General features: G+C 45.7%; 4 protein-coding genes across 5 annotated transcripts; 2 read left to right on the top strand and 2 right to left on the bottom strand.

The window, feature by feature from the left end:
• Window positions 1–645: 645 nt before the first annotated feature.
• LOC120458750 (tyrosine-protein kinase receptor torso) lies at window positions 646–4,759 on the top strand. Of its 2 annotated transcripts, none has more exons than XM_039646523.1 (15): window positions 646–785; window positions 891–1,092; window positions 1,212–1,442; window positions 1,604–1,841; window positions 1,900–1,982; window positions 2,039–2,207; window positions 2,264–2,554; window positions 2,631–2,966; window positions 3,035–3,206; window positions 3,262–3,760; window positions 3,828–3,922; window positions 3,976–4,098; window positions 4,159–4,296; window positions 4,353–4,526; window positions 4,581–4,759. In XM_039646523.1, the coding sequence occupies exons 2-15, from the start codon at window positions 943–945 to the stop codon at window positions 4,633–4,635; spliced, it is 2,754 nt and encodes a 917-aa protein (XP_039502457.1). In that variant the 5' UTR covers window positions 646–785; window positions 891–942; the 3' UTR covers window positions 4,636–4,759. The 2 variants fall into 2 exon arrangements, with proteins under 2 accessions (XP_039502457.1, XP_039502456.1); XM_039646522.1 differs by having other exon boundaries at window positions 2,264–2,569.
• A 23-nt stretch (window positions 4,760–4,782) lies between these two features.
• On the top strand, window positions 4,783–6,547 carry LOC120458752. The gene has a single exon (XM_039646525.2). The coding sequence runs from the start codon at window positions 4,997–4,999 to the stop codon at window positions 6,182–6,184; it is 1,188 nt and encodes a 395-aa protein (XP_039502459.1). The 5' UTR covers window positions 4,783–4,996; the 3' UTR covers window positions 6,185–6,547.
• Window positions 6,548–6,885: 338 nt separating this feature from the next.
• LOC120458753 (ubiquinone biosynthesis protein COQ9, mitochondrial) lies at window positions 6,886–10,775 on the bottom strand. The gene is made up of 4 exons (XM_039646526.1): window positions 10,623–10,775; window positions 7,419–8,080; window positions 7,150–7,359; window positions 6,886–7,091 (listed from the first exon to the last, which is right to left on the bottom strand). The coding sequence occupies exons 1-4, from the start codon at window positions 10,681–10,683 to the stop codon at window positions 7,053–7,055; spliced, it is 972 nt and encodes a 323-aa protein (XP_039502460.1). The 5' UTR covers window positions 10,684–10,775; the 3' UTR covers window positions 6,886–7,052.
• LOC120458751 (glomulin) lies at window positions 8,383–10,593 on the bottom strand. The gene has a single exon (XM_039646524.1). The coding sequence runs from the start codon at window positions 10,368–10,370 to the stop codon at window positions 8,466–8,468; it is 1,905 nt and encodes a 634-aa protein (XP_039502458.1). The 5' UTR covers window positions 10,371–10,593; the 3' UTR covers window positions 8,383–8,465.
• Window positions 10,776–11,074: the final 299 nt, after the last annotated feature.

Raw genomic sequence — 11,074 nt, 5'->3', positions numbered from 1 at the left:
GAGCAATGCTCGAAATTCCCATGTGAGTGTTTCGAGTACTCGAATGCGATGCAACAATTGAGTCCCCAACGTAATCGAGCGTTCTCTACACGAATAACCTGAATCAGAAGCAGCTGAGTTCAAGTGCATTTACAAGTCTCTATATGGAAATGCCTGTATTAGCGGCTGGGATCTAATTAAAATATAATCAGCAAAAGCGTGCTTATGCAAAAGCTACAAAGTGAGCCAAATTTGCATAGAGGTTTTTTGCCTAAGTTTGAATATTGCCGCCCAATATCGAGGTTCCTAGGGATGGAACCGACTAGCACTGCATTCTGGGTTATCGGGTTGTTGCAGTGTACGCTCTTTTGGCGCAACAGATTATTTAAGATTGAAATACATTGTTAGTGGTACCACTAATGAGAAGCTTAAAGAGGAATCTGAATTCAATGATATACTTTTACCATTCGCCCAAGGGAATGCCAGGCAATGGCCAATCCGCCCTGGCGCTACGATGACGGAGTGGCGATCAAAATTTTGCATTTCAAATGACCCCTAGTCCAATCCAATACCATCCAACACGATCCAGTACAATACGATGCAGCGAAGAGGTGAAAATCAAATCAAAACAAAATAGCGCAAAATATATTCAGCGAGTCCGCGGCTTCTCATCATTCCTTCTTCTTCGTCGCTTTCCACCATCGCATTTTGGGCCTCCGTTTCGCAGTTCCTCAGTTCCTCAGTTCAGCAAGATAATTCGAGAAGGACGGTACGGATCTCGAAAACTAGGATCTAGAAACTAAGTAGTAAGTGTTAAATGCTTTGGGGACACCGAATGCTCGTATCAAAGTGCGCGGCAAAAGTGAAATAAACTTTAAGTCGGATTTAAAGAAATACACATTTTATACCAGCACACACACAACGAAAAATAAAAGAAGGTTCTTTGGAAGCAGAACAAGGAAAATGCTGATTTTCTATGCGAAGTACGCATTTATCTTCTGGTTTTTCGTGGGCAGCAATCAAGGTGAAATGTTGCTAATGGACAAAATCTCCCACGATCTCCTCCTCAACATCTCCGCATGCACACAGAATTGCCTGGAAAGTGGAAAGAAGGTGAGTTTATTATATGCAATACAGTAAAATACGGCTGTGATGGAAGCACAACTTAAGAAAAAGCCTACACTGATAGGAAAATCTCCTTAACCAATAATGCATATTCCTTCTTATGGCAGGATTTCCAAAGTTGCTTTAAGGACTGCAGGATAAATGGGACATTTCCTGGGGCTTTACGAAAGGTGCAGGATAACTACCAGCTGAACATGCTGTGCCACACGGAGTCCGAAATCGTTTTCCAAATAGATTGGGTGCAGCACAGCAGGGGAAACGAGACGGCTCCAAATGCCACTTATATAATCAGGTTGGATGCTGTCAAGGACGAAAACAAAGAGATTACGCTATACCTGGTCAGATAATAGATGTAAACTGATTATTGTTTTTTTTTTATATATATATTTGCCATTTTCCAAAGGGAAATGTTCCAAATGTATTTATCAAGACCTAATAATAATACGTTTTATAAGTCGATTTACTCACTGGAACGCTCCTCTATTCTCGTCGTTTTTAGTCTGATGATAACTTTCTCATCCTTCCGGGCTTGGAGTCCAACTCCAGCCACAATGTCACCGTCCTGGCGATGCACGGAGATGGCAGCTACTCCCTGATAGCGAAGGACCAGACCTTCGCCACCCTCATCCGAGGCTATCAGCCCAGCAAAATGGGAGCGGTGAATCTGCTGCGCTTTGTGCCTCAGTTCGAAGACCTGCATCACATTGCTGCCGAGATTGAGTGGAAGCCATCGGCAGGTGAGTAGCTCCAACAGTTGGGGAAATCCACGAACTATCCTCCACATTCATATTCCAGAGAGCAACTGCTATTTCGACATTGTATCGTATTCAACCAACAGCGTGAACATGGACGAGCCACAGGAGGTGCAGTTACGGGATGTAAGTATGCCATGACGCTCACGCAGAGGTAGACAAAACCTAATCTTTTCTCGCAGCGCAAAAAGCTGTACAGGCACACGGTGGAAAACTTGGAGTTTGACAAACAATATCATGTAGGCGTTAGAACGGTGAACATAATGAATCGACTGGAGAGCGATCTGCAATGGCTGCCAATTGTAGCTCCAAGCTGCTTGGATTGGTATCCCTATAACTACACACTCTGCCGTAGGTTTCTCGACAGTCTTTTATATAAATAATAATATTGTTTTACCCTTTAATAGCTCCCCATAAACCCGAGAATCTTACTGTGACACAGAAGCACTATCTGCCAAATACCTTGGCCCTTAACATCACCTGGTCACGACCCAGTCACCTGCCGGATAGCTACACACTGCACATATTTGATCTGTATAAAGGAGGTACGGAGCTCAACTATACACTTAACAAAAACAGAAGCCACTTCTATGTACCCAAGATCACGATACTGGGGTCCCATTTCGAAGTACATTTGGTGGCCCAGTCGGCAGGCGGAAAAAACGTATCCGGTTTGACCTTAGACAAGGTTCCTCGAGGTGTGTTGCTGAGTGGTATGTACGCTGACAAAACTGAAATATTTAGACATCGATTTCCATTCCTTCTTTTGAACAGAGGGCAACATGGTCAAGCTGGTACTCTTCATTATAGTGCCAATTTGCTGCATCTTGATGTTGTGCTCCCTGACCTTTTGCAGACGAAATCGAATGGAGGTTCAGGCGCTGCAAATGGAGCCTAAGGACGCCAAGGCCAGTGAATTTCATATCTCCTTGATGGACAGCAGTGGATTGCTGGTCACCCTCTCGGCCAACGAAAGCATGGATGTAATGGACGAGCTGGAGGTAGAGCCACACTCGGTGCTCCTCCAGGATGTCCTCGGCGAGGGAGCCTTTGGCTTGGTGCGACGTGGAGTTTACAAGAAACGCCAAGTGGCCGTCAAGTTGCTGAAAGGTAGTACCTTTTAGTATCGAAGTCCTTGAATGAATCGTTAAATGGTTTGCTTATTTTTGTTCTCACAGATCAACCAAATGAAGAGGACGTATATGCGTTCAAGTGCGAAATTCAGATGCTCAAGGCCGTGGGCAAGCATCCAAATATTGTGGGTATCGTGGGATACTCCACTCGTTTTAGCAACCAGATGATGCTGCTTATTGAATACTGCAGCCTTGGAAGCCTGCAGAACTTTTTACGGTAACCTGTACTTATACATATTCGACAAATAATGATCCTAAAACTTATTTCCTAGTGAGGAGTGGAAGTTTAGGCAGGAGCAAAATGCAATAGGACTTATGAAGAACCTTCAGCAGAACGTGGACAACCGTCGGTTTCAACGACCCCCTCGAAATTCCATCCATGATCGCATAGAGGATATCAACAACTCTATGCTGTCCACTGTGGAAGAGGAGAGCGAATCGGATCGGACACATTCAAGTCGATGTGAGACCTACACCCTCACTCGAATCACCAATGCAGCCGACAACAAGGGCTATGGCTTGGAGGATATTGAAAACATCGGCGGCAGTCTTATTCCGAAAGCAGCAGAAGCTCCAACGGGCCAGTCAAAACAGAAGCTAAAGCCGGAGCTTGAGGATGACCAGAAGCAGGATTTAAAATTGGATAGAAAGAAAAGAATCTTTGAGAACAAGGAATACTTTGATTGCCTCGATTCTTCGGATACAAAACCCAGAATACCACTAAAATACGCAGATTTGCTGGACATCGCCCAACAGGTGGCGGTGGGAATGGTAGATTACTCCTGCTTGATTCTTTAATGTAATGTAAATGTGTAACATGTGTCATTTGCCATTTTAGGAATTTCTAGCACAAAACAAAGTAGTGCATCGGGATCTGGCTGCCCGCAATGTTCTAATCTCCGTAGATCGCAGCATCAAGATAGCAGATTTTGGGTAGGTATCTCCGGAAGTTCAGTGATTCGTGAAGTTATTTTGTATTTCATAAGGCTGAGTCGGGATGTATATCATGAGAACGTGTACCGAAAGTCCGGAGGAAGCGGAAAACTGCCCATCAAGTGGCTAGCGCTGGAGTCCCTCACTCATCAGGTGTACACTAGCCAGAGCGATGTGTAAGGATATATTTTTGTTAGGGCCGAAACGTTTTTTTAGCTGATGTGCTACCCTCTTAGGTGGTCATTTGGTGTACTGCTCTATGAGATTACTACTCTCGGTGGAATGCCGTACCCATCGGTGTCTCCCAGTGATCTCTTGCAGTTACTACGACAAGGTTATCGGATGCAGCGACCGGAGGGATGTACGCAGGAAATGTGGGTAGCAGGGCTTAGGGTAGTACAGAATTGTTGAAATCATTTGCTTAACTCAGGTTTTCTCTGATGGAAAGCTGCTGGAGCTCCGTGCCATCACACAGACCAACGTTTTCCAGTCTTAGGCGCAGACTTGGTGTCATGATCTTGGCTACTAACGAAGTTCCAGAAAGGTTGAAACAACTGCAAGCAGAAACTGAGTCAAAATTAAAGTCATGTGATGTTCTAAACAGGTCAGTTATCCTTAAACAACATTTACGTTCACATTTTCACGTCTTACAATTTAGTGAAAGGGGACAATTGCCCTGCGAGGAAGAGCTGTACCTAGAACCTTTGAATTAATCTTAACTGCTTTAAGAGGATACTGGAAGAGTGCAAAGCACTCTAAATTCGAGTTCCAATTCAGACAATGCTAGGCGGCAGATAACTTTACATAGCAATAAACATTAAAAATAGATTAAGAAAAGAACATTTTTTTATTACACATTTTTTGAGAACAATCAGTGCCTCTTTTGTCAACAATTTTGATGCCAATTGCTCGTCGCCATTTCAAAGGTTTGTGCCTTCTTGCTGCCTAAGCTTCGAAAGAATAAATCGTTTATTTGGACCTTAATCAGCATAATTTTCGAAAATTCCAAATTGAAAGTCTGTCCAAGCTGGCTTATTTACACTGCTTCAATTCTACTTCTGACCACCTCGATCGATGTGCATCCACTGCTGTCGCCTCCGCCGGACACCATGTCCACCGATTCCCTACAGCTGTCCACACTGCCCGGTGCGCACCATCTCAAGCTGCTGCCCATTGGGCAGACGGCCCTTCACCGAGAATCCTTTTATTGGGGGTCAGGATCGGGGGCCAACCCCCGATCCCGGTGACACCTTGCCACCCCGCTGGCTGGAGGTCAATCGAAGGGTCATTTACGCCTTGGCGAATAAATTGTATCGATCTCCAGAGGCTGCTCATTATATTTTGCTTCGCCTACTTTATGCCAACTATAGAAAAGTGATGATGATATCCCGAAAACGAAGGAGATACAGGGTACCATTAAGTGGCTTTCCAGGTCAGGATTTGTTCTCCGCTAGCGCACTTTTCGATAGCAATGGTTACCTCTCCGAACCCATGACTCCCGAAACTCTAGGAAAGCTACTCCACATGATGCAGGACTATATTCTTAGGCTGAGAGCGCTAAATCGGAAGTACAAGTGGTGCGGAAACGGCGAGGATTTTGGAGATGTATTGCTCTTATTGGGAGAGAAAGACGAACTGGTAAGATTGTTAAGAGATCTCTTTGGAGACAGCGATGTTGTGTCGATTCCAAAGCTCCTATGCGCCCTGAGCGAACTGGAAATCAATAATTTATTTGGAAATTGCAAGAAGAAAACCGTGCCCTCAATGGTGAGAAGTATATCCGATCTCTACTCTGAAGTGACGGAACCAAAAAGTCCAATTCTAATATCATTTGCGAACAGAGCCAACAAAGCAGTTTCCCCGCCTTCAGTTGGGGATTCACATTGCAGAGATTATGGGCCGAGCCATCTAAAAAACATCTCAGATTTCAGTACAAAGTTCTTGCCTCTTGGAAGTAAAAGTGAAAAATGTATTTTAGCATCAAAGACAAATTTAATTCCAAGCAGCATACAATGTCCTCAAAAATCCAACATTAAGCAAGCAGAAAACAGTACTGGGATTTTAAATACACCTTCCAAGAACGTAGAAAAAGATACCATCCACGTCAAAGCCACTTCCACCAAAACAAACCAATCTATTTATGAACCCTTTGATGCCCAAAAGAACTCCTCCTGGATCCCCCGCCACACAGACTCACATCGATTGATAACAAATGGTCGGATTGCCGAGAGACGGGTCCACTACTATAAAAAATCTGGATGAGTCAGTTCAATTTGCCAAGAAGGTGAGCGGCCAACAGCGAGAAATCGGTCATTTACGGAAGCCTACCATTAGAAACAATAAACAAGCATTATGATCTTGTCACCGGTACACAACAAATCGTTAGGCAACTTAATGCAGTCAACCAATTAATAGGGCAGATGAACCAAAATGTTTTCATTGGAGCAGTTGTCCGATCCATTGGTTAAGCTAGAAAAACAGTTGAACTTCTCAAATAAGCAAATAAGATAGCCACTGTTCTTATCATAACTTCTATGAAGATTATTCTTACTGGAAGGCTTTAAATGAACAATTATACAACTGTGATTAGCCTCAAGCGAAATAAAGAATAGAAAAAAGCGCAACCACTAGTTTAATGTTAAATTTATTTACCCAAGCCTTAAGTAAACCTCAAATTTCCGATAGCTTTATCTATGCAAAATCACTTAAGCGTTACAACTGCAAGCTCGAAGGCCCGAAGGTCAGGCGCTCGATAAGTCAGCAATTGGACAAAGCCAACTATTCAGAAAATGAGGAACGTTAATGGGATACGCAAATAAACGAACACAAACTTAAAAAATTATGGACACATTTCCGTGTTCCTTTTATTTGCAGTTTTAGGTTGCGAATAAGAGCATAGTGAGACAAATGGAAAATCTAACAAAATTTAAAGAAACCCTTCCCAAATAAGCTTAAAACACTCATTGCGTTGTATAGGGTGTACTTATATGCACATATATACATATGGATCTAAGGTAAACATAGGTGTAGATCTTTAAGGGCTAGCAGAACCGTTCCCACTAGAATTATTAATCTTTGGACTGCGTGTGGCACTCAAGGCATCGGATACCGGGATGGTTTTACTTTCGTGCTAGTTACGATTATAGCCCAGACCGAGAATATTACGCGCCTAAAATCAAAATGAAGAATTAGGGTACCACAAGTACGATAAATATTTGAAAACTTACCGTGATGAACGCCGAGTTAAAGGAGCGTTGGAACGTGTGCGTCATCCCCTCTGTTTGGGATAGCATCATTTGTAGTTGCACAGCCTCGTCCATGCGGCTCTTCAGGAACTCCCAGGTCTGCGCATGACCTGGAGACTTGTCCTGCAGGAAGTATAACTCGGTCATCTTCATGATGGTTGCCAGACCCACACGTCTCGTGTACCAACCGAACTATAGGAAGCTCATTGATTAAGTCAGGCATTGTACATACGATATCATACGTTACTCACATCCACAGATCGATCGCCGGAGTAGTAGCAGATGTCATCCACCAGAGTGAGCACCTGGGCCAGGGCTGTCGGCGCATGCTGAGGCTGGGCTAAGAGGGCCATCGCCTGGGGCCAGTGCGTCTTATAGGGGGTAACCATCTCCAGACGCTGCCGCACTGCTTGCACCAGAAAGTCTAGAGGATCCTCCACCTCCTGCTTGCCGCCATCTGTCATTTGCTGCAGGCTCTCCACCAACTGGGCGTTGCATTTGCCGTTGAAGTGGGACACCAATGCGAAACCACCCTCGGGGAACATGCCATGCACCACGCTAGGATAGCCACTTTCCTCGGCACCCAGAATGATGGCTTGGCGGGTCCATCCCTGCTGGGGCACATGCTGCAGGGCGGCGTCGAGGATCTTTGCCCTTATGGCATCCACCTTGGCTTGCTTTGCGTCATCTTTGGATTCTGACCCTGTTGCACCCAGCCCACCACCTCCTCCTGCTTGTTTTTGTGCAGCCTGTTCAGCAGCTTTATCAGCCGCATCCCTCTCCCTTTCGCGCTGCTCCTCTCGGGCTCTAAAATCTTCTAGATTGGCTGCTTTTTCATCCTTTCCATAACTCCTTGCTATCAAAAAAGTCAATGGTCTTGGCTGCATCGGGGCCAACCGGGAGCTGGTCGCATCTGGAAAAAGGCGAACCTTTGTAGTAACACCATTAAAGGCTGGAAAATGCTTTTATTACCTAGCTAAATGATATATATGGAATACAAAAACATATTTAAATGACTATACAATTTAAGAAAACATTGCGAGTGAATCAATACCAGCGCAGGTGTAAGGTACGCAACTATGTGGAACTTAGGTTCAGTACGCAGATCGCAAGTTAAACCCCGCATCGCTAGCCAGTTAATTAGCACACCACAACTGGCTCAATTAGTCTGTTAATTATCACCCCTGCTCAGAACCCCCAAACCACATAGATCAGTTAAAGTTTCGATTTCGTTTTCGGTTCTGTTTACAAACAAAGTTTACGTTGTCATTTCGCTTTCATTGTGGCCAAAATACAAGCTAAGCATTCGATGGATTTGCGATCCGTCGAAGGCGAGTGGACTGTTCGATGATCTCGCTGGCGCGCAGATATAAGGATTGCAGTGTTTCCAAACTGGTAATGGAGCTGGCCAGCACATCGAGCTTCTCCTGGCGTCCAATATCGGGCAGCTTGCTATCCGCGTCGCCGCCGGCCATTCCGCTGTTGCTTATGTTTACGGCAAGCATATTGAGTTGGCGCTGCATTAGTTCATCATCCGAAGCACTCTGACCCTTTTCAACGCGCTCCTTGTACGCCTTGTAATGGGCCATCGAAAAGTTAAGCGCTTTTCCCAGGGGATCTAGCAATCCCTTTTCGATTTCCGGCAGAGCCTGCCAGAAGCCGGTCACATCTTTTTTGTCTCTCACCGCAAAGTAGCGTAGGATATTTAGAGCATGACAAAGGCGATCCGAGTGCAGAAGAAGATCTGATTTTACGTCATGTGGCAGCACACAGACGCATAGCAGCAACATCTCCTGGAAGAGCTTTCCGCTAAAAACTTCCGGTAGGGGACCGGATTTCTCTAGCGCCTTGTCGACCAGATCCTTGTACATCCCTCCGAGGTAGCCCATTAATCCGTCGTGCTGCAGGGTACCCAGCAGATTTTTGAGGATGAGGTACTTTCCATGATCATCAAAGGCCAGAATAAATTGCCTAAGCACATGAAGTCCCAACTGCCGAAGTGAAACCTGCGGGGAGTAGCCCACAATCTTGCAAAGTGCCTCACAAAAGCGCTTATGGACATCCAGTTGGAGGGAACTGGTGGGAACTGAGTCCTGCAAGGTACTCAATAGATGCTCCACTAGTCGAAGTCCACAATACTGTAGGGGAGGCTCCTGCTGCCTAAGAAGCACTTCTGCCAGATAAACAATCGTTTCAAATAGGAATAAAGGTGCATATATCCTCGGTGCGTTGGGGGGCAGTTGGTTACCCACGAAGAGCGAGTGATAGTACATGGCTACAGCATGTAGCGGAAGTTTCTCCTCGATGAGGAAAACATTTCGGCAACTCATCTCGTAGACACCTTTCGAGGGATCTAGCTTCCTTAGCCATCTGGCACGCTGTTCTACGAGATTAAGCAGGTAGAAGGGATCCCCCAGGAACTGGGTGGCATCCTGAGTCAGGCTCTCTGTAACCTGCTGCACATAGGTTCTGGTAAGGTCCTCCTTGACGTGACTCATCTCCAGCAGGGCCAAGGGACGACCCAACAGCTGGATGAAGAAGCAAGTAAATATGTTGCGTCGGTTGAGGCCGCAATCCCTGAATGTTTGGCTGGGAGGCCGCAAATCCTGCAGGATTTCATCTCTGAGCGGCTGCCGAAAAAGTCCCACGGTGATGTAGTGAGCCAAAAGGTCCTCAACCTGCTCGTTTTGCTCTATGAGTCGCGCCTGGGCCTCGTCATAGCCTTCGGATAGGTATTGTGGCAGAGGCAATTCCTTTAGCCGGGTGACGATGCTCTGGAGGCTCCACTCGACGGCCTGCGGTTTGTCGCGTCCCTGCCGCTGCAGTACCACTTGGAGGGCCCTCAAGTAGGCGCCGAACACATTGATACTGCTGCTCTCCTCCAAGCGCTCCATCAGTTCCAGCATTAGCTCCTGCAGTGGGGCGTACTTAGCCAGCAGCTTGAGCAGCTCATCACAGCAGTCGAATAGCTCTGGCTCCTGGGAGTTGACCTCGTCGGAAAGGTTCTCCGAGCACACGTCATGGTAGAGTTCCATGGCTATGTGGGGCAGCAGCTGGGTGTTCCTCTCCGATTCCTGGGCACTTTGGAACAGCATCCGTACGCCATCGTAAGCTTTTTCCAGTAGCAGCTGCTTGATGAGCCGCAGCAAATTGGACGCCTTCACCGGGTCCCCCACATCCACCTCCATCTCCTGTTCCAGCATTTTATTTATTTTGCTTTATATTATCACTGGTATTTCACAATTTTTTTGAAAGTAGTCGAAAAATCAAAGCCGCCGGCATTTGGCAGTCAGCATTTTACACTTCCCTCTACTCGTTCTCTCTCTCACCCTCTCTTTCGCACGCACGCACAACTCGATCGAACAGCTGATTGTCGGGTTGCGGGCTCTCTTTCGTAATGAGCGCACGCGGTGAATTCGAGGCTAACAGGTGCAATGGCAATTCACACTACTTACTGAGCGGCAGCAGGATCTTCTGCAGGCGAATCAGCTTGTATAAACAGCGCACGTTTGCCATTTAAGCGTCTTGAATTCGTTTAGGCAATTGAAATCGGTTTGTTTGGCATTCACCAGGAAGCCACTTTCGTAGTGTTAGAAAGCGGCGTGACCTATTGGTGCTGTAGAAGTTTTGGTATTTTCTTGCTCTCCAGTGATTACCAGTAATATTTTGGCGATTAACGATAAAAGCTAAAACTGATTTCCAGTTTGAATGTACAAAAATATTCTGCTACCATTGTACACCAATTGCCCACTTATTGCATCACAAAATGCGATTCAAAAATGGCCACCATCAATACCTATTTGTTGGTTCCTTACTGTTGTGAACTTTAGCTACAAAGTAGCAGAGCGCGGGGCACACATTACTGTTAACTGCGAATGTCAAAAACGGTTGCTGTAAACTCCACAAT

Source organism: Drosophila santomea, chromosome 2L (genome assembly GCF_016746245.2).
Source record: "Drosophila santomea strain STO CAGO 1482 chromosome 2L, Prin_Dsan_1.1, whole genome shotgun sequence".
Taxonomy (NCBI): Eukaryota; Metazoa; Arthropoda; class Insecta; order Diptera; family Drosophilidae; genus Drosophila; species Drosophila santomea.
Note: the sequence above shows the minus strand (reverse complement) of the source record. Positions and strands in the feature narration are given on the sequence as shown.